Source organism: Hypomesus transpacificus, chromosome 23 (assembly GCF_021917145.1).
Source record: "Hypomesus transpacificus isolate Combined female chromosome 23, fHypTra1, whole genome shotgun sequence".
NCBI lineage: Eukaryota > Metazoa > Chordata > Actinopteri > Osmeriformes > Osmeridae > Hypomesus > Hypomesus transpacificus.
The window spans coordinates 7,950,569-7,972,090 of record NC_061082.1 but is presented as its reverse complement, the minus strand read 5'-3'; the positions used below and the strand labels follow the sequence as shown (position 1 = coordinate 7,972,090).

Genomic DNA, 21,522 nt, shown 5'->3' with positions numbered 1-21,522 from the left:
CTTTGAGCTCAAATTTCAATAAAAGGACAGCTACGACACCTACAATAAACCACGTCTGGGAAGCATACTGTATGAAGGACTCCCTTGTCAGTGAAGAACATCAAGTATCACAAAGATAAAACAAACATATCTTGCCTCCTACTCTTGTCTTCCTTCCCTCCCTTCACTCCCCTTGCTAGGAGACGGTTCCCATGGGAACTCCTGGGACCTGGTACTATAGAGCCCCTGGACAGGGAGAAACATGGGAAGCCCTGTCACCTAGTACTATAGGGCCTCTAGTCACGGAGGGCAAGAACCATCTATGGGTGCGTTAGTGGTCAAGACTCAGGTCTGAGCTCTAAAGTTAAATGTTGATAAGACAATGACAAGGCTCCACAAGGGAGCTGAAAGAAAACATGCTCTATTGGATTTACACGAAAGCTGTAATAGTTGTACAATAATCATGTGTAGTGTAAGTAAGGAAGTACAACAAATATTCCAGTCAGCGCCCCCTAGTTACATTATTTTCCCAAACAGTCCAAGACTTTAGACCACTAGAGGGAGTCTGAGATCTGCTTGATTCTGGTGTCAGCAACCTGGCACACATATAAGCACTCTACTTGAACTAAGCTGTTGTTGAGTGAAGGAAAACCATTTCCCCTCTCACTCTCTCTTTCTCTCTCCCTGCCTTTGTTTGCCATGCCGCTGAAAGTTTCTACATGCAGAATTGAAAGGCGCGCGTGTTCCCTGAAGGGCAGAGCAATGAAAATGACCCTGATCGTCTTGCACCATTTCTGCCATAAAGTGCAGCTGTCCGCCCTAGTGTTAGAATGTCTCTGTGAGGCTGGCTCAGCTGCAGGGCTGAAAATTGGAAGAATAACTGATGGTGTGCTTGGCCATCGGATATTTGCCCGTGCAACTGCTGTTGTTTTTTAGGCATGCTCGTGATTTGTCACAGCATTTTAAAGATCATTTAAACATGGTTCTCAAATTGTAGGTTTGTTGTGCTACCCTAATGATAACTGATTAATTATATAAACACAATTTAAGAAAATGTATAACCATTTTTACACCAAATGATAACAAATGAAGTGTGAGTCCACTGTAGGTCGACACACTGTAAAGTTAATCATGTACTCCACAGTTTCCCACAACCCTACAGTCCCCCAGCCCCACAGCAGCATTGCTCCTGATGTCTAAAATATATGACCTCATTGACCCCTTCCCCCTCCCCTTGACACCCCTCCACTCAGCCTTTTGAATTATAACCTTTGCACACGGGCTGGTGCACAATGTGATGATTGTGATTGTGATTTAATTCTAATGGCAAACTAAAAGATGGCTTCCTCTGAGAACAGGCTGGATTTATGGGCCTTGTCCTGGCTGCCGGCCTCACATCCTCTCTGATCTGCTTTTACTCCAGCGACCCCTTGACCCCACGGGTCATTAGAGAGCCCCGAATGGTCCCATTGGCCGACAGCCGATCTCACGCTGCTTGTTTCCAATCAAATCACTATATTTAACAGGGACACGAGCCGGCCAAGTCCAAAAGAGACATCTGTTTGAAATTGTTACTCGCAATTATTTCATGTGCAAGTTCTCTCCCCTCTCCCTCCCTTTGTTTGTTATTGTTTGTTTTACCGCTGAACGTCCCTCTCTGGATGGCTAATGGCCAGCATGAGGAGGGAATCTGGCTCCTGGAACTGCTGTCACAAAGGCATGTAGCTGGAGGAAAATGGAACAGCACAGAGGGGTTCATAATGCTGAACAAAGCAGGTTTTTCACTCTATTCAGAGCAGGTTTCTCAGTCAGAGCCTTGTATCGCTGCCAGCTCACATGATGGCTCCATCCAGTCTGTCAGTCATAGTTCTCACACGCTGGCGGTGGGAAGGCAGATTTACGCCCCACACATGGAAAAGGAGATCAAACTTTCCGTTGAGAAAGTTTATATACAGTGTCTAGACCTATGCATTTATGTGTTGCACGATTAATGGGACAGGAGAAGCAGGAACAACATTACTTCTCTTGATTGTTTGTGTAAATTGTTCAAGTCAAAAATAACTATTCTTTAGAATGATGTTGTGTAAAGGGTTCTGCTGTGAATGGTGTTGCTGGCCACAGTTTCCGTGATTGGTTGAATTGGTTGAAATTGTTTTAGTTCCTTCAACAAATTGTGTGTGCGCGTCTGACCTGAATCTTGCATTCTTCACATTCTTGTACCCTGCCGTTGGATCACGTTTAAAGGACAATCATCCCTCCTAAGTCCTATCCCCATGTTCTCCCTCCCGGCTGGCTCTAGACCAGAAGACCTTCAGAGGACAGCCTATGCCAGTTCTCTGTTCTCAGTTCAGTTCCAGTGGAAAAGAAAAAGAGGAATTCGACCCCTTCCAGAACAACTTTCTTTTATCACTGCACTCACTCAGAGTTGCAACACCAAAAAGAGTTGGTTTACAGGTGAACATGGGATATAAACTTTCCAAGTTTACAAATACAAAATAGACAGTTATGATCTTGGATTTATCGTACAGAATTTTCCTAAGCCATGCTGCTAAGCCCAGTGAGCCCATAGAGGCTGGTCTTGGCTGCATGGGAATCAAGTTTCCTCTGCAAACTGGCCTCATAATTACCACTGAATATAATAGGCAGCTTCCTGACCGTATAATCAGCGACTTAAATACATAAGTGCATAATCATGGTAAATTTCCCAAAGGTGATTGGCCACAGGTTTTCATTTGGTGCTAAACTTTCCCGGCAAACATGATCAATTGTTCTTAGACGACCGCTGTTCACACGGTATGCAGCGGTACAACGAGTGCCTCAAAGATGGACATCAGATGACGCCACAGTAAGTCCGTTACCCTCACCCAGAATCCATGGCGGCAACTCCACCCATGTAGATCAGGAGAGATGTGAGAATGCTTTGCCACCTGAAATGGAGTGTTGTGACACGCTGTGGGTGCTAAAAGCACTGACAGCTGCGTGGGCTTGAACAGTGCTTTTGGATGACACTTAAAAAGGGTTAGTAAGTGTTTCTTTTTCTTCCCAGTGGGATCACCGGTACACTGAGGTGAAACAACATGGAACTGGTGTGTTTCATGTGGTGTGGATGCAGGGGTGACCGAGTCAGCCTGGCAGATGCGGGGGCAGTGACGATCTGGAGCAGGGGTTCATCGTGAATATTCACAGGCTGACAGCATTGTGACACGTTCGATTCTGCAACCACAGGAGTAGATGACTTCTCTTTTCTAAACAGCCATCGTAGGACTAAATATTTACAGCTCTGGAAAAAAATTGAGAGACCACTGCACCTTTTTCTTTCGTTTAAAAAAAGTTGTGAAGGACCATTTTGAGTGAGGAACAGAGGGGTAACATTTAACAGGCCACTGCAAATGTTATTCTTCTGTTCCCTCACTCAAAATCTATTAGGGGATGTCGTTAAGCAGTTGGCTGCAGCTCAAAAGGTGACTGGTTCAATTCATCATCATTCTTCTTGCATACTTAGTGGCCAGTACTTGAATACTTTCATGGTTTCATCGGGGTGCTGCAAGTGTATATTATTAAACGAATAGACTACTAAACAATTATATAAACACGTTATCCATTGTCCCGAGACTATCTGAAAGTGCCCTTCTCCTCTACCCTCGGGCAGGTCTGCTACTGCATTGCCAGGGAGTACTGCCCCAAAGCTGGATAAAGATGCTCACCAACTGGTCATGTATGGTTGATCCCTGGCCATATTATATACATTGAGCATTACTCATATCGCCAAGCCTGTGTGGAAGATGCATGCACACAGACAGACACACACTAACAACACATGTTGACCTTTTTCCAGCACACACAAACATGCACTCAAAACACATGCCTCTCTACAAATTGAGAAGATTTTAGGGTTGGGATTAGGGTTAGGCCATGTCAGTGCTATACTTCAACCTCAGTTGAGCTTCCCCTCTAATCTTATGGATGGTTGATGTATAGTAGATCCTAGAATGAACTGAAATAAATGCACAAATAGTCCACTTTCATCCTATGTGATGGAGCTATTTCTAGGTTATGGGGTATTGTCAACTATGTCACCGTAGTTAACCATACCCCCTCAGCCTCCGTTCTTAAGTGAGAACATAATTGGTTGGTGGGCTATTGTGCATTGTATGGGCAACAGAGTGTGTTCTGTCAGGGCTCATTTCTGCTGCATCAGGCCCTCTTCCTTTTTCCTGTCTCCTGTGACAGGGGAGAATATATGATACCTGTAGGGCCCAGGGTTGGGGTCTCCTTCCCTCAAGACAGGAAGAACTGATCCTTACAGACTGCCACTGGTCAGCTGACCCACGCTTATGAGGTGAGATGTGTTGGGCTCCGGCTGCTGAAGATGATGAAGTCATTGAGGCCTCGGATACATAATGTACGGTGAAACTCTGGAGCAAGGGTTCTTATTCCACGGTTCTGCTTGCTAAGGCACACTTCACTCCTAAACTCTTCTCTCACACTTCTTAGACGTTCTCAGGTTTACAATGAAGTGCACTGGAGTTCACTGGATATCGAGTTCTGTAATTGCCTGTTTAATACGGAAAGGAAGACGATATTCTCTCGCTTATAGCAATGGACACATTTTAGTAGCATGTGCTGAACTGGTGGGGGTCAGAGGGTTAGGCTCGTTTCTGAGAAGAGCAATGTTTGCATGCTTTGTTTCCCTACTACTACTCAGCTGTTTAAACTGTCACTTTGGTCTGTATTTCCAGTCCATAATTACAATGGTGGAGTTGTGAATACAGTCCCAGAGCAGCAAGGCTTCCCGCCCCCACCCTCTACTATGGAATCACCAGTCCCTTATCTCTCTGAACAAGGACAGGGTCAGGGGTTCAGCTATAGGGTGGAACACCACCCCTGCCTATGAGTGAGCTCAACCCAGAAGAAGAAAAAAACGGGGAAATGAGAGGGTTCGTGGAGGTGGGGAGGTGCTCGGGTTAGTGGCCTAGAGAGAGAGAGAACAAGCCAAACCAGAAGAACATTAGCAAAGACAGAACTTTGTAGCCGACTGCACTGAGCTCCAGCCCAGTATAACTTTGACTGTCCTCAAGGTTTTTTTGGGGGGGGTTGCCAGCTAAAGATGTGCCCATCGGTCTTCAACATCACGTGTCGCATGACAAAAAACAAGGATAACACAATTACTGGGATTTCTGTCTATTTCAGTTCAACTTTGTGGGTCGTCACCGCAGTGAGGACAGAATTGTACTTCATTCACCAACTTGTGTTATAAAACCACCACCCCGTCCAGTCGCAGAGGGGAAAATACTGTGGGTGGGTGGAGTGATGAGTGGGTGTAGATTCTGAGGCCAATTATAACAGGAAATGGAACTTCTAAACATAAAAAGAGAAGCTCTGAAGGAACCTCCCTGACCGCAGCTTAGACGAGGTCATCCATTCTCGCCTCTCACTCACACAAGTCTTCAATCAGAACTGCCCCTGGCCTGGACCAAACCGTAGCATTCTTCAACAGCCTACGCATGGCATGGTCCCTGGCCCCTGGTAGACAGCTAGCGACCTCTCCAACTGGATGGGTCATGGTGGATATACGAGTGGTCATGGAACAAGGTTGGGTCCTCGTAGGTTGTGCGAGGGAAAGAAAAGCCACAATGAATCCCTTCATGGTGGACGTGCGCTTGGCTCTTCCAGCTCTGCCTCCAGGGTAGTCATGTAGGCCTCCATGCTCCGGCCTCGCTGGGGCAGAGGGATAACCTTGCCTCTGACATGGGTCACTTCTTTTTGATCTCGGAGGACTGAGCTCTATACAGGAAGTCTTTGATGAAGGCTTGGGCCAAGCTCAGGGAGAGCTACACAGAAGCCTTGTCAAATGAACCCCTTTATTATGATGACCTCAGCCTCAAAGGTCAAAGGTCAAAATGTGACACACTCTTGGGTTTTTCGAAACATCTCCAGACACTTTCCTATTCACCAGAAATCTTCTTGCCTTTATGTTGTATTTGATCAAATCTATAAAAGCATCAATCACTATCAACTTCAATCTGGGAGTGCTTCATATATATCCCCACACCACTATGGCCATGGCTAGTTCTGGCTACGTGTAGGAGGTTGTGTTCTCCATTCGGATCTCACCTCGTTTGTGTGGTTGTTTAATTACTGCTGCGTACCCCTCTGTTCCCGAGCTGTACCCAAGAGAGGCTCCTTACCCCCAGGCTATTTTTCCTCACATCTCCTCTCTAAGAGAATAAGGAATTCCAATGGCAAGGCCAATCAGTGAGATTCTTATGACATGGATCCTCAGCAGAATTAGCTGTCAAAGTAAAATAATTTGTTCCCCTTTCTCCTTACACTCCTAAGATAGCAACATTGTCTTTCCCCGTCTCTCTCTGTCTCTCTCTCTCGCTCTCTTTCCACCAGTGGTGTTTTATGTGGTTCCTGAAGTCTTTTCCTCCGAGTTTCCTGCCACTGTTAATTTTGGACAACATGGGGGCTAACTTTAGAAAGTGCTCTGTATGCATTTTGCATTTTGGGAGTATCCTTTTTCACCTCGGTCTTCAGACGAGGGCTGAGCTCGGAGGAATAAGAAAAAAAACACAACTAGTCCCATAAGATACATATCATATTTTCATTTGTTGCGTGTAATGAACAACAATGTATGTCGATAATGAAAGGGATGGCTTCAAAGAGAAATCATAGTTGGTCTTCCATTATTCAAGCTTATTCACCACCTAACTCAAAGATGAAATGACCCTTAGAAAAGGTTTGAACATAAATTGATACCCTGGCTGGCTTACAGATGTTACCAAATACTATATATATACAAATTATTTTTTGCACACTTTACCATAAATATGAATAGAGGATCATGTGTAAAATTTGATCATTTTAGTCAAATTATGTAGTCAATTAATTTATTTTTTTCAAAGTGTTTAGGGGTGAGCCACTGTCTGCATCCTGTCTTTAGAATAAAGCTATGACGAAAAAACATTCAAGCTAGCCTGTGACGCATGTCCAGGGTATTTTTGATCAGGAGAAAGGGTCTGACATGAAGCTCTTTTTTTACAGGCTAGAATTCATTACAGGTCCATGGAGAGGAGGAACGATGCCACCGGCTTTTATGTTTCCCTCAGGGACGAGACCATGTGACATCAAAGGAGACACAACACAGGACCTTGGTTAAAACCGGAAAAATGTAGATACTGTATTTGAAATGTACAAAAGCTATATACACACCCACATACACACGTCTGCACACATACACACTGAGCATAGTAAAGTCGACCGTAGCATACACAGGGGCTACATCAATTCCAGCAAACCTACAACTGTTTGAGGTCGTCTCATTGTTGTATCCTTTATATGGTTCCTTATCAAGAGACAGAGTTCCTTGTTTGAGCCTCTAGTCCACCCCATGCTCACTGGGAAAGTGTGTGTGTGTGTGGGGGGGGGGGTAATGAATGCATTCATTAGAGCACAGTCTCCACTGAGGACTCATGGAGCTACTTGCATATTCCTTTAGAGATAACAGGCTACGCGTACCTCCCCGTCAGTCCTGTAGAGGGGTCCCTTCCTATCTCTGTTTGGTGTGAAATCAGCCGGTCGTATGAGAGGGAGCTCCATAGAGAGGGAGCTCCACCCAGCAAGGTCCATGGAGAGCTAGCTAGGACTCTGTGGGGCAGCGGGAGGGCTTCTGAGAGAACGGTGCCCCCTTAGAAGTGCGTGGTACAGTGTCCTCGGACACCCAATGCATGGATGGGGACGGCTCGATGGAGCCATGTTGGTTGATGTTTTTCTTGAATTCGACATTCACCAAATGTCAACTTTAACATAATTTAAAGCATGTATCATACAGTATATTTTTCTAAACATGGTCATGAGGAAAGAGATTCCGATCATTCCATTTGCCTTTTATCATGTCAGTTCATGTGTTCAAATGCTCAAACGGAATCTAGTTAGCAAGGCACTTAGTGAACTGCTTTCAGTGTACTGCTTTTTAAAGGGTAACACTATCAAATACTGATTGATGGACTTATTTGTAGATGCATTTTCATACCCTGGTCAATTCTTGATGTAGATAAAAGTATGGCTTTTTAGACACTGAAAATGCTCCTTGTGCCTTTACTGTATTGACTTTCAACATAAAAGCTACATATTGTGTAGCGAATAATACAAGACAAGCAGAGACTCTGTACGCAGGTGAACGCACAGTGAAACTCCCTTCCACATTGTCAAATAGTTCAATCAGTGCTTGTTTTCATAGTTCATGGTTTTCCTGATGTAGAGGTGATGACCCGCGAGGCCCACTGTTAGGTCATCATGTTGAGGAACTTGCTTTCCTCCGCCAGCGCTGTGAGCATGGAGCTCATGTCTCCGATCGCCATGTTGCCCACCCCCGCCGGCACGGACGGCAGTGTCACCGAGTTCCGGGGGGTGGTAAGTCGTGAGGAATTCTGGGACAGGCTCTGGAGGAGGCCCGGGCTGAGCGTGCCGGACATGAGGCTGGAGTGGTCCCCGTCATCCAACATGGCGTCAAAGTCGATCTGAGCGTGCTCCACGCCAGAAGAGTCCACGGTGCTGGTGACCTGGTTGACCCCTGGGGATGCCATGTTGGCCAGGGTGCTGCCAGGGTCCTGTCCGGCACAGGGTGACATGGGCGCGTCGAAGTGAACACCGCTGTGCTCAAACATGTGGATCTGGCCGTTGTAGAAGGTGACCGGGTTGTTCCCGTTGACGTTGTGGACCGCAGACCCGCCGAGCCTCTTAGGGCTGGCCTCGGACGTGTTGCCGTGGCCAGGGTTGAAGTCCGTTGGAAGGAAGCGGCCGTGTTGCAAGGCGCCGCTGGGTCCTGAATGTTGTCTGTTCATAGACTTGGGCTCCATGGGAGGCCTGGGCTGTATCATAGCCCGGTTCCCATTGTGGACAGGCTGCTGGGCGGGAACACTGTAACCCTGCTGCTCCACCTGGGGATTCATGTGGGGGTAGCTTTGGCCGTGAGTCCTCGACCTGTAGCTCTGCATGTCTGGGTTCTGGCCTCCCATGCCTCTGCCACTGGGCAGAGTCATGCCGCTGTATGCGGGTCTGCTGGCGTTTGGCTGTAAACTGGAGTTTCCGGACAGAGAGTTCGGAAGGACTTCCTGGCCGTACCCTTGCTGGGGGCTCATTTGCTCCCCAAAGCTCATGTTGTTGTTGTTGTTGTAGGGCTGCCTCGGTTGTGGGAGGGAGTTCATCCTCTGTGTGCTACGCTGGGTGTAGCCTTGTAGCGCCATGTTCTGGCTCATGGGCATCACCTGCTGGTTGCCATTATCGAGGCCCTGGAAGGGTCCAAAATTGTGTTTCTGCTGAACCACGGCCAGGTTCCCTCTGCCCAGCTGCTGTTGCTTGGTGAGCCTGGCTGGAGCTTCCACGGTTCCAGAGCTTACCTCATTCCACTGCACTGGCATGCTGCTCTTGCTCAGGCTTGTGGGGGCTAGGAAGGGCTGCTGGTGGGAGGCTGGACTCATCTGGCAGGGGGGCAAGGCCTGTTGGGCTAACTGGGGCATGTTGGCATCCACCATGGCCATGCGTCTCTGCCCATAGAACTGCTGCTGGGGCTGGCCCTGGAGCTGCTGTAGGAACCCCTGGGGCTGGCTGGAGCCATAATCAGCTGCTGCTGCATTCTGGGGAGCGCCACCGTTCTGTGAGCGAAGGTACTGCACCACGTCGTCAGGAAGCACCATGTCGTCGTCCCCGGCCTGGTCCAGCCCGTCCACGGCCATGTTCTCCATGGCCACGTTCTCCGAGATACTGGGGGGCCTGGGCGCAAAGGGCTGCCGTTGCAGGCTGCCATCCGAGCGGGTGTAGCCCTGCATGACCAGGGCCCGGCGGTCGGTGGAGGGAGGCCCCATGAGGGGGTTCATGTTGTTCATGCTGTTGTAGCGTTGGACCCGGGGCAGGGACATCGGGTCCAGGGTCGGGCGGCGGACGGGGTCGCTGGCCCGGCGGGGCAGGCTGGCAGGCACTTCGTGGGGCATCATGCTCTGGGAGCCGTAGCCGAGGTCGCTGCAGCGCCGCGGCACGGCCCCCCCGGGGGAGTGGAACAGGTGGGAGGAGTCCTGGGAGTCCCCATACAGGGCCATGCGGGTCCGGAGGCTCATACGCTCCATGTTGGGCAGGGGCGTGGGCGGCGCCCCCCCCGTGGCGGCGGCGTACTTGGCCTTGAGGCGGTAGTGCTGGGCCGGGGTGAGGCTGAGCAGGCTGGGGAGGCCTCCTCCCCCTCCGCCGCACTGGCTGGCCTCGCTGGAGCGGCGGGAGAGGTCGGTGGAGATGGGGTCGTAGGAGTCGGCCGAGCTGATGTTGTTGTGGTGGCGGTGGCTGAACTGGGAGGCCTCGGAGGAGCGGCGGCTGGAGTAGCAGGGGGAGATGCCCGAGGAGCGCCGGCTGAGGGCGTAGGCCGAGCTGCCGGTGCTGGTGTTGCTGTCACGCCGCTGGTTCAGCTGGTTCAGCTGGTTCAGCACGGTCACCTCGCAGGATGACAGGTCACCAGACCGTGGTCCAGAGTACGTCATGGTGGGACAGCTCATACCAGAACCCTCTAGGAGAGAACCTGAGAGACAGAGAAAAACATCCCTTAGACTCACAGTAGTACTCCAATCATGGGGGACATACACAGCCCAAAAGTTCCGTTTGAGCAAATTCACGAGGCACAACCGGCTGATTGTACACCGACAGTGAAGTCTCGAGATGTGTGTTGTGATAGGTCAGTCGTCGAACGTCTACTCACCGAGAGTGGGCAGCGGCGGCAGCTTGGTGGTGCGCACCTGAGGCGCGGGATTGGCCCAGGGACACGGCTCCCTCACCGTCTTCAGACGCTCCTGCTTGATGTTCTCCAGCTTGATGGTGACGCCCCCGTGACCCGCCTTCCTCAGCTGGAGCCCCACCCCCCCAGCCGAGTGGCCGGGGGACAGGGTGGACGAGTCCACCATCGGGGGGGCGGCGTCCAGAGTGCTCAGGTCCCCGAAGCTGCCCCCGCCGCCGTACAAGGCCATCTCTACTCCACTGTCGTTGTTGGTGGCGCTGCCGAGTGGCGACGGCTCACTGCTACATGACGAGTGGCCGCCAGGGCTGGACTGATACGTCTGAGAGAGGGAGCGGGGGACAAGGTTAGTGTCACACACGGTCAGCGTCTTCAGGTCCAATCGGATCGAGACAGATCACTGGCTGGCTGGTTTAAAAGGCAAAGTGCTGTTGGTGTAGAATAATACCAAAAGCCTTTCAGATCCTCTTAAAAGGATGTTCAAAATGCTAATGTGTTTGTTTTTGTGACACACTATGTGTAGAATAACTGATTAGGCGTATAGAATCACAGGGTATTCATCTGAGATGGGTTGATTTATTGATAAAGTAAAATAAATAGATAATGGATGAACATTTTGAGTCTCCAACAGTCCAGTTGTGAAAGTAATCCATTCTGACCCAAACTGAACTTAAAAGAGTCTTGATCACAGCTTGATAGCTGGCACAATTTGTTCAGCACACATGCTCAACAGTCCCAGTCTTTGAATATTAATTTGATAATGACTTTTATCATTGGCCTGCAGAGACAACTGTCAGATCTAAGGGCCACAGAGGAATAGAACAGGATACAGACAGAGACAGAGAGAGCGTGCGTGTGTGACCATGCGTGCGTGACATTCAATTGAATGGACCAACAAACGTCGAAAACAGGCACATCGGGACGTGAAAACGGGCTGTTGAAACAGAACTCTCATGCTGAATCAGGAGGTACCGATTGGAGGAAAAAACGGAAAAAAGAGGGTCAGATGCTCACCTTAGCACAGCCTGTCCGTTAGGAAAGGTTAAAGGGAGAGAAGCACATTCAAGCAGTGACCAGAGAGGTGAGTCAGACACAGGAGAAGCCAGTAGCAGAACAGCATCGGTTTGGTTGTTGGTGTTAGTCAGGAGCGAAAATGCCATTCACGGTAACATTTCGATATTCGATTCAAGCACATAGAAAAGGGTAAGGTTAGTCATAAACTCGTTAGTGTAAGGGAACGCTGGGTGGACACCAAAGCGGCCTAATCGACCGTCCGGACTCACCATTGAGTTTTCTGTCTTGATAGACTTGACCAGCAGGCAGTCATCCGCCCCTCTCGTGGTGCTGTTGGCCTCCGTCATGCCTTCCAGGCTTCGGCCGCTCAGCTTGTGGCTGGACTCGTTCTCTCCGCTCCCTCTGGGCGGCTGGGGCCTGGGGGGAACGTCGCCACGCTGCTTCTTGGTGACGTGGGCCTCGGGCCCGTGGACGGTCTTCACGTGCTTCCTTAGCGAGCTGGGGTCGGTGTAGCGCTTGGTGCAGCCCGGGATCTTGCACACATAGGGTTTCTGTGGGGGAGGGGGAGGATGTTCGCAATCTCGTCACCTCATCTTAGTGAAGGACCCGGTTCTTTCCATGCCAAGTCAAGTGTTCCCATTTGACATGTTGTTCATTTAGCAGACGGTGACTACATCCCCTAATCCAATGGTGATGGTTTTGGGACGATGATAATAATAATAATGCATTTGACGGACGATGTACGCGCGTCCCTACCTCGTTGGAGTGCGTGCGGTTCTGGTGCTTGGCCCGGTCTGAGGCATTGGAGAAGGCCTTGTTGCATCCCTCGTGTTCGCAGACGTAGGGTTTCTCTCCAGTGTGGGAGCGCAGGTGGGTCTTGAGGTTCTCCAGACGAGAATAGGCCTTGGAACAGCCTTCAAACTACACAGAGACACACACAGAGGTTACAGAGAGCGGAGGGGGGTAGAGAGAGACACATGAAAAGCACTCTCACGTCACGATACACGTGCGGACGCATGGACTGTATTTAAGCTAAGTGTGGGGCCTGCAGTGTCTTTGGGTAGCATGGGGTCATTTGTGAAGACAAAGTCGAGCATTTCTGTTTAGCTTTTGTATGCATTGGTCTGTGCTGCCATTAGCTATTCCTTCAGAGGCCTCCATGCAGGGGTAATTGGCAGTGTGTGTGCATGAGAATCAAACTAGATTAGCTCAAAAAGTGGACATAAAAGCCAAAGATCCTTGCTATCCAGTCAGGAGGGAGATGGTTGGAATGAGATGCACGAGGGGTTTACAAACTATACAGTAGATCTTAATAAGGACCCACGGCTCCTTACTTCTCTTTATATTTTAATTACATCCCCATCCTGTCAATCAGCTTTGTGAAGTCTTCTGAGAAGTAATCTTTTATAAGCGAGCTTTGAAGCAAGGAAACCCGACACTGAATTTGATCATCTTGAATGTATGCAAGATGATAAGGGCCTTGATGAACCAACTGCAAATGTTGGAGGAGGACCCCGGGGGTACAAGCCTCGAGTACAAGTTCACAGTCGTGTTTTATACTGGCACACAACAGCTTCTAAATGACATGGGGAAGAACTACAGATACAGCTTCGAGTCACCTACGTGTGTTTATGTAGCCACATTGGTCACTGTCAAGTTGCATGCTGGGAGAAGGAGTTCTTACTGTGCATTTGTGAGGCTTCTCTCCTGTGTGTCTGCGCATGTGGACTACCAGCATGTACTGGGCCTTGAAGGGCTTCTGCTCCCGTGAACACTCGTCCCAGCGACACACAAACTCCTTCTTCTCTCCGTGGATGTGGTCATTGTTAATATGCTGCAGACAAAACAAGGCTTTAGTACACCAACAGTCTATGCTAGCTAAGTTAGCACAAACAACACAAAAAAGCATCGTTTTTTCATATGAACTATGAGTCAGACATGGAAGGACTGTCTGATGTGGACTGAAATTTGATGTTAACTCTCACTAAGCTAAATAAGATTTGTGCTCGTGTATTGTGAATGTGTGTTTGAGTGTGTGTGTGAGCGTGTGTTTGAGTGTGTATGTGTTCGTGCATAGAAGGACAAAAGTCAATAATGAGAGCAGGCCTCCCTTTTCAGTTCCCACCAGAGAGGACATGCATCCCCCACACAGAGAATGACTCTGCTGGCTATCAATCAAGACTGACAGTAATTTTCCATTCGGTAGAAGTGGAGACAAAGGACAATGATTTGTCAGATGTGGAGACAAACACCTATGATTGGCTGGGGATATGTTTTCTCAGACCATGACGCATGAGAGCTAGGGAACTTCCTGATTTTTCCAAAGGATCTTCAGCCTTCCCTATCTTGTCTCACATGGCTTCCACTCTTCCTGGCCCTTTTTTGTGTAAACTCTCTCAAACATGAGGTGGAAACAAGAACAAATGTATCTAGTATTTTTTTTTTTTTTAACAAGTGCATAACAATGTTTCATTTGAGAGGACTCTGTCATTCCTGCTGTATTGTCCAGGCATGCAAGGCCTACTATATAGGATTACAATGCATACCCCTCCATTTACCCTGAGCTCTTAATTATACCGCCTTTTACCCAGGAGACCTAAGCCTTACCCCCCCCCCCCCACACACACACACACACACACCAAATACAACTCCCACACACACGTTCACAAATCCTGAGTACACATCCACCGCATGCAAATATCTCCTCCTCCTCCCCCCCCCCCCAAACAGACCACTTCATGTCCTATGGGCATCCACCCACACAATACTCTACTTATGTGGCTGATTCATCTCAAAGCGAAAGCAAATGGAGCCAGAATGTGTCCTCTCTTCATGTCCAGCCGCTGAGTGTGCTGGCGGTTGAGATTCCTGTTCCAGATCCTTCTGGGAGGACGAGGAGACAGAAGTGTGTGGCCTGAAGAGAGGCTTCCATCTTCAGCTATGTACTCTTCATACTGAACTGAAACCATAATTTGGGGCTATTGGGAAGGATTACTTTTAGTGAATGGAACCAAAGCACTACACCGGCATTTAGTGTTTCTTTTTTCAAGGTGTGTGATTTCTCTGGGTACCGAGCAGAACATCGTGTGAAACCTTGGAACTGCAGGAGGGAGAGGAGGGGCTGGATGAACTCCTGTCAAGCCCTTGGCACTGAACTCCAAGCTGTCATTACCTCCACAGAGGCCGAAACGTCCAACCGGTTTGGAATGAGGAAAGAGGCTGATTCATTGCACTGTTCTAAGGTGAACCGCGTTCTTTCGTTCAAATGTGAGTGTGCAAGCCTCTCCCGCTCGCTTGTCTTGCTGTGTCCCAGTGAGAGTAGTGGTATGTGAAAAGCTCTTGTCCATCCACACCCCCCACCCCCCCCCCCCCACCCCTAGCTCAGCCTCACACCCAGCCTCTGCACTGGGCTTACATTGTGCACACGTCAAGCACTGACAGGACTCACCACAGGGACTGGGCCTGAGAATGGGTCTCATGCTACAAGCTGGAGCAGGGGCTAGCCTGGGCTTGTCCTCTGTCCTGGCTGGAGCCGTGAAGCTAAAAGGAGGAGGTGAAGGTGGTGGGGAGAAGGGTGTAGGAGCCTGTGAGGGGGCCTCTGGTCCTGACCCAGAACTGCCTGACATATAACCCCTGACCAATAGGGGCAAGAGGAGAAACCCTAACCCACAGAGGATCTCAACCAATGGGAATGCAGATTCAGAAGGGGACCTGGGTTCCAGTGGTCTTGGCATGGTGATAGATTTATGACCTGCCTTGTAGAGGGTCGGGGGTCAGAGATCAGTGAGAGCCAGAGGTTGGGGTTGTGGGGCCACAGCTGCAGCGGCTGGACTGTACCTCTGAGAGAACCTACTAGATCATTAACCATGCGTCTGTCGGCCACAGGAAGGGATCAGTTACCGCCCTGCTTAATGAGGGGCACAAAAACCAAGACTTTCGCCCTTAAAATAGACGGACGGTTCTTTTCCCGCACATACTTTCTCGACTGTATCTCCAGTCCTGGCCCTGGTTCATCGCATCACTCCGCGCTGAGCTAAGCTACGACAGGGCTACGTATGTCCGCTACTGAGCATGTGCACTGCACTCACGTGAACCAGCTGGTCCTGGGTGTCGTACTCCTTGGCACAGCCCTCCCAGTGACAGTTGGTCTCGTAGACGGCCTCGGGCTCCTGCTTGCACTCGTCCTTGTCCAGCTCCTCGCTCAGGTCCAGGACCCCCCCGGCGTGCTCCTGGGAGCAGGGAGAGATGGGCCGCGGCGGGCACTCCACCTCCATCTTCACCTTGGGCTTCTTGGGGATCATGGGGTTGACCGTGCTGCTGACGGCCGGGTCTCCTCCGGCGCTCTGAGGGGAGAGGAAGAGACGGACGGGGAGAGGGTCAGGCCGTGAAAGGGAGGTGAAAGAGAAGGGCGAGGGAGAGCGAGTCGGGGAGGTAGGGAGATACAGAACAGTGGGTGTGGGTGGTGGTGGTGGTGGGGGGGTGTATGGAGCGAGTCAGATGGAGGAGTCAGAGAGATATCACAGCGTTGTTCTTGGCCTGTGCGGCTGATGTGAGTGCCGGTTCCAGAGTGCACCAGGCACCATAACTCAGAGAGCGACCCGCCACAGAGACTAAACAGTTTAGACTGCTTTATGAGCGCCAGCCAAGGGGAAATATGAAAAGGCAGAAATGATTACCCACAAAGCAACAGCTAGGGACTTTGATCTACCGATGAATTCTCAACAGAACTGACAGGCAGACTGTCAGACAAAGGCAGACTGACTTTTTAAGACTGAACGTATGTGGAAATGTTCGGAAAAGATGGGTCAGGGATACTGTAGGTCTAGTTGTGGTCATAGTTTGTGTGTGTCGGTGTTTGAGGGAAAGAGAGTAAGTAAGTTTGTCTTATTGAGGTTTTCTTAAATCCCACCCAGTCACTACAGTGTAGAGCAGTGCTGCAGGGGTCTCCTGGTTTCACTAACACATGCTTCATTGGCTAGAAACCAGGAAATGTGGTTCTGATCTCTGTCTAGGCTGAGCTACAGCTCACTGTGTCTCTGTCTGTGTGGGAGCCTCCGCCCTGTACAGTACAGTGTGTGTGTGCGATATAGGCGTGTTTGTGAAGAACTGTGCGCGTGTGTGTGTGTGTAGTGGATAGAGCTGAAATAGAACTTGGGATGGACTTCACGTGTGTGGGATTGTGTGACGGCCACAGGGTTGGCCTCTTCTTTGGTCTCTTTTGGTGTTCTAGGTTCCACTAGGTGTGTGGGTGGAGCTAACCTGATGATCTTGGCTGGGCTCGGCAGGTTACAAGTCAGCCTTGCAAGATCCTCTCTCTCTGTCTGCCCTCGACATTCCGAGCGGGCCGATGAGAGGGAAGTTTACATTGGGATAGATCATGTTGTATATATTAAGATGAAGGAGACCGAGGAGGAAACTGAGATAAGAGAGAGGAGAGACCACTCCTAGGACAATCACTGACTTTTCACCACTCGCACTTAGAAGTGTTGAGTAATCCAGCTTTGGTATAATTAATTCAGTCAGGGAAAAAAAAATAGATCCGATTCATTTTAAACACACCTGGTTCCTACAGAACACCAGGAGGAGGGTTGTGAACGTAGATGTGTGTAGTGTGTGTGTCTGTGTGCGCGCAGCTCACCTGCTTAGACTCTACACTGCTGCTGTTGTGGGAGCTGATCAGAGAGGAGGCTGCCAGGACGTGCTGGCGGGCGGGAAAAGAGGGCGAAGGCTGGATGAGGGGCGGCGTGTGGCCGAACGCGCTGAGTCCCCGCTGCTGCGACAAGAGCTGCTGGTAGGCCACTGGGTTGATTGGGTGGGGGAAAGGGAACGAGGGACTAGGGGGGAGAGAGAGAGAGAGTCAGTCGACACATGGCCTCACAGCATAAACCCGCAACTGAACGCAGCACGGCAAAGAACATTGATAATCCGAGAAATATTCTGCAAGCGTGTACGTGTGTGCGTCGTACACATTGTGTGCGCGCATCGCATGTGCGCGCGCACGTGAGGTGCGTGCAAGCGCGCGTCTCTGGCACACCCGTGTGCATGCGATGTGCAAGTGGGAGAGCGCGTGTACCTGAGGCCTCCGACAGAGAGGTGTCCGTAGGAGCTGGAGGCTGCAGAGCTGGATCGGGAGTTGTTGATGTAGGCCACCAGGGAGTTGGGCGACGTGCGGATCATCGTCTGCAGGTCGATGCTGGCGTCCGACAGGGGGGAGATGGACAGGGCTCGCTTCCTGTTCAGTCTGGGGGTCAGCCTGGGGCTGGAGAACCGAGACACTGCCGAGGGAGAAGACACAGGCCGGATTTACCACAACGTCTAACGCACGACGTCTATCCGCGGTGAAAATAGATCGTGCAGACAAAGACCACGTCGTATAGTGGTTGGAGCCACAAAATCCGACGTTGATTTTAGGTAACGGCAGATGATCACACAGTCCCAGTGTTTCTGCTCTCTGTCAGACTCATGCTCGGTTACGCAGGGAGACACGACGGACTGATCGGCAGCTCCGTGGGTTCCCGGGAGAGACAGAGTCTTGGTGGAACCTGAGCACTTCTGGTAAAGGTCACGGTGGAGCCAAGGCAAACCCTGCTGTATCTCCTGCATCTCTTCCTCAGCCCCCTATTTGAGATCTACATCCTCTTATGCATAGCTAATCACTCGTAATCATTTGCCGTAATTACCAAGATAAGAATCTCTCTCTCAGGCAGTTGTATTTGAGCAAGTTAAATGGGAGCAATTTAAACAAATTGATTTCAGAATACCATTAAAAAGAACAAGGCTGTGTTGTAAGGTAGAGGTCAGGGCCCTCTTGGTGCACTCACATTCCCATGCACTTTTTGTGTGTGTGTGTGTGTGTGGGGGGGGGGGGGTGGCGGCATTGTTTGGGTACATTTTAAAACCACTTTGCTTTTGGATTTCAAATCAAGTAGAGGGAGAGAGAATGGAGAGAATGGAGAGAGAGAAGAGAGGTAGAGAGAGAGAGAGAGAGAGAGAGAGAGGAGAGAGAGAGAGAGAGAGAGAGTGGTGTTTGAGGCAGAAGGACTGGTGTTGACCAGCTGCTGTGGACCAACAGGTGCTGGGCATTAGGCCTGGTGTGAGAGGACATGGAGCAGCGCTGGTCTGGGGGGGTAATTAGGCCTTACAGGGGGCATCATCAGAGGCGCGGGGCAACAGGAAGCCTATAAATAGCCCCCATCACACCTCTCCTAGACACATGCACTGTGACTGACCACATACCGTCTGACAGCCCGTCAACCACAACCCTAGCAGCCTGCAGCCAATCACTGACCTGTTGTTGGTTTTACGAGTGATCCGTCCCCCAGCCACATGGATGTATGGGTCCAAGGACCACCAGTTTTAAACTCGCAGCCATAAACTGTGATCTTACTTCTAAAACAGTTACATTCAGAGGTGGTGAATCGTAAAAACAAAGGCACATGTGCTCGCTCCGAGAGCCCCAGGACTGTGAAGACAGTTGAATACTCGCAGAGATGTGAGAGATATTTATGAAAGAGTTGGCAAAAACAACAAACGGTCCCCTGGAATGTTCTTCTGAGAGGCCTAATAAATAAATGTGTCATGTATCATTAGAACCATCGGGGATTAGGGCGGGGTGGGGGAGGAGGAGGGCGCGGGGCTGGAGGGGAGGGGGGGAGGAGAGGGGAGGATGGGGGAGGGGGAGCCGGGTAGAGAGGGGGCATTGCTGGGAATCGAGAAAGGGGGGGGGAGGGGGGGGCGTCTTACCCATATTGGGGTTTATGGTTCTCTTAAGGAGACTGGGAGCGAATTCAGATTTGCACTGCTCTGCTGGCTCCTATCCCCCCCGACTGGGGCCTGGAGACGAGGGGCCATTGTGGAGCGGCGCTGGTGCGGTCCCATTCATCTCTGCTAGCCACAGGACCTCGGGGGAGATGGGCTTATTAATGTGCCACTTTATAAAGCAGGAAACAAGGCATGGAGCCTGGCGCCTACCTCAGGCCCTGCCTCGCCCCTCCCCACGGCCCCTGCCTCGCACCTCTCTTCCTCGCTCCACATTCAACAGGAACACACTCGACCGGGTTTTCGTCTAGGCTGGCACTTCAAGGTGCTGTCCGTCCGTCTGTCCGTCTGGCTCTCCACCGTCTCGTCTCCCCCTGTACGCCTGTGTGTGTGTCTCCTAGCCTGCGCGTGTTCACTCAGCGCCAAGGGGTCACCGCGTCTGTTTCTGCCCGAGGTCACGCCAGCGCACACTTGGGGATGGAGTGTTTTATAGACGGCGGCTCTAATTTAAGGGGTGCGCAGGTTCCGGCGGGGAGCGAGAAACCAGATGTTGCGCGGAAGGCGGCGTCGCCTCGGAGCCGAGCGGGCGGAAACAGAGAGAGGGAGAGAGAGAGGGAGAGAGGTGAAGAGGGAGATTAAAAGAGAGAAAGTGACGACGGATAGAGAGAGGGAGAGAGAGAGAGAGAGAGAGAGGGATAGAGAGAGAGAGAGAGAGAGAGAGAGAGAGAGAAGAGAGAGAGAAGAGAGAGAGAGAGAGAGAGAGAGAGAGAGAGAGAGGAGAGGAGAGAGAGGGTTGCCATGAGTTATTCTCTCAGGCTCTGTGGGAGCACAGGGAGTGCTGGCTGTAATTGGGGGATCTGGACTTGATATATGGGCTTATAATTACAGGCGCTTGAGCACACATTCACAAAAAAAGCAGAGGGGTGGCGATAGGGGGGTAGCGATTATTTTAAGCATCTGCCTTGCTGTTTTAATTGAAATGGCTTTGTGGAAAATCAAGAATACTGTAATTTGGGAGGGTACTAATCCCCCCCCCCCCCCCTTCCCCACCCAGCCTGTTCTACCAGCTCAGCCCACAGAGCCCCCTGAATGGCCGCTGGCACAGGGGGGGCCCACAGCAGAACACAAAGGTATGCTGCCTTTGTTCTGTAACAGGCTCTGGAGGCATGGGTTTAGGGAGAGAACGCAGCTCCAACAACCAGCGGGGCTCTCTGGGGGCCCGTCCCCAGCAGGAGCAGGGCAGGAGAGGCCTCCTCCTGGCTGTCACCCCTTGTTCGGGGCAACGTTTCTCTGGCTCTCCATGGGGGGAAACAGATCGTTGGAGGAACAGCTTCGAGGGAAGTCTGTGCACCACAAGCAGGGCATCTGATTATGACTTGGGCCCTATCCCAGTCTATCCTGTCCTGTCCAGGCCTGGCCTGCTCTGCTTAGCTGCTTAGCCACCCCCAGGCTGGAGGGGGGGGGTGTGTGTTTATTTTCCCTGGTAAATCTCACTAATACCATCACTGAAAACTTTATTAGAGAGGGGCTCGCGCCGGATCTTCTATGAGCCCCCAGTGTCCTGCTAAAGCCAGCCTTGTGTTTGTGTATGTACACTCAGTGTGTGTGTATATGTGTGTGCTTGTACAGTAAGTGTTTGTGTATGTAGTCTGGAGGTGGGGGCTAACCCCCCCCCCCCTCCCCCCCCCCCCCCCCCCCCCCCCCTCCTACACACTGGAATCTCTTTTTCCTCAGGATGGCAGACATTTGCTTTGGCAGCAGCTATTGTCACGGGACCTTGAGCGTTTTCCAGTCCGCTCCCAACACCCTCCCTCCCTGTTCCTTGCTTGCCTTGGATTGGCCTGATCTTATGACAGCTCACCAATAGTACCATACCAAAGTGTCCTCCTTCAAGTCCGCACTGTGAGGATGTAGAAGCAAACTCAGTGCTGCTGAACCACAGGTGATGCTCTGCTCTGTGCTGGACCAGCCTGTGGCCTGCTTGCCCGGACCTTAAG

The 21,522-nt window shown here is 50.7% G+C and overlaps 1 protein-coding gene across 1 annotated transcript in view; it reads right to left on the bottom strand.

The window, feature by feature from the left end:
• Positions 1-7,557: 7,557 nt before the first annotated feature.
• gli2a (GLI family zinc finger 2a) overlaps positions 7,558-21,522 on the bottom strand; it is a 57,077-nt gene continuing 43,112 nt past the window's right edge. The window contains exons 6-13 of the mRNA XM_047046263.1: positions 17,841-18,042; positions 17,406-17,601; positions 15,856-16,110; positions 13,452-13,601; positions 12,524-12,688; positions 12,037-12,318; positions 10,721-11,075; positions 7,558-10,543 (exon numbers count right to left, since the gene is read on the bottom strand). Coding sequence (XP_046902219.1) covers positions 8,268-10,543; positions 10,721-11,075; positions 12,037-12,318; positions 12,524-12,688; positions 13,452-13,601; positions 15,856-16,110; positions 17,406-17,601; positions 17,841-18,042 — 3,881 coding nt within the window. The 3' untranslated portion in view covers positions 7,558-8,267. The remainder of the gene's footprint in view (positions 10,544-10,720; positions 11,076-12,036; positions 12,319-12,523; positions 12,689-13,451; positions 13,602-15,855; positions 16,111-17,405; positions 17,602-17,840; positions 18,043-21,522) is intronic.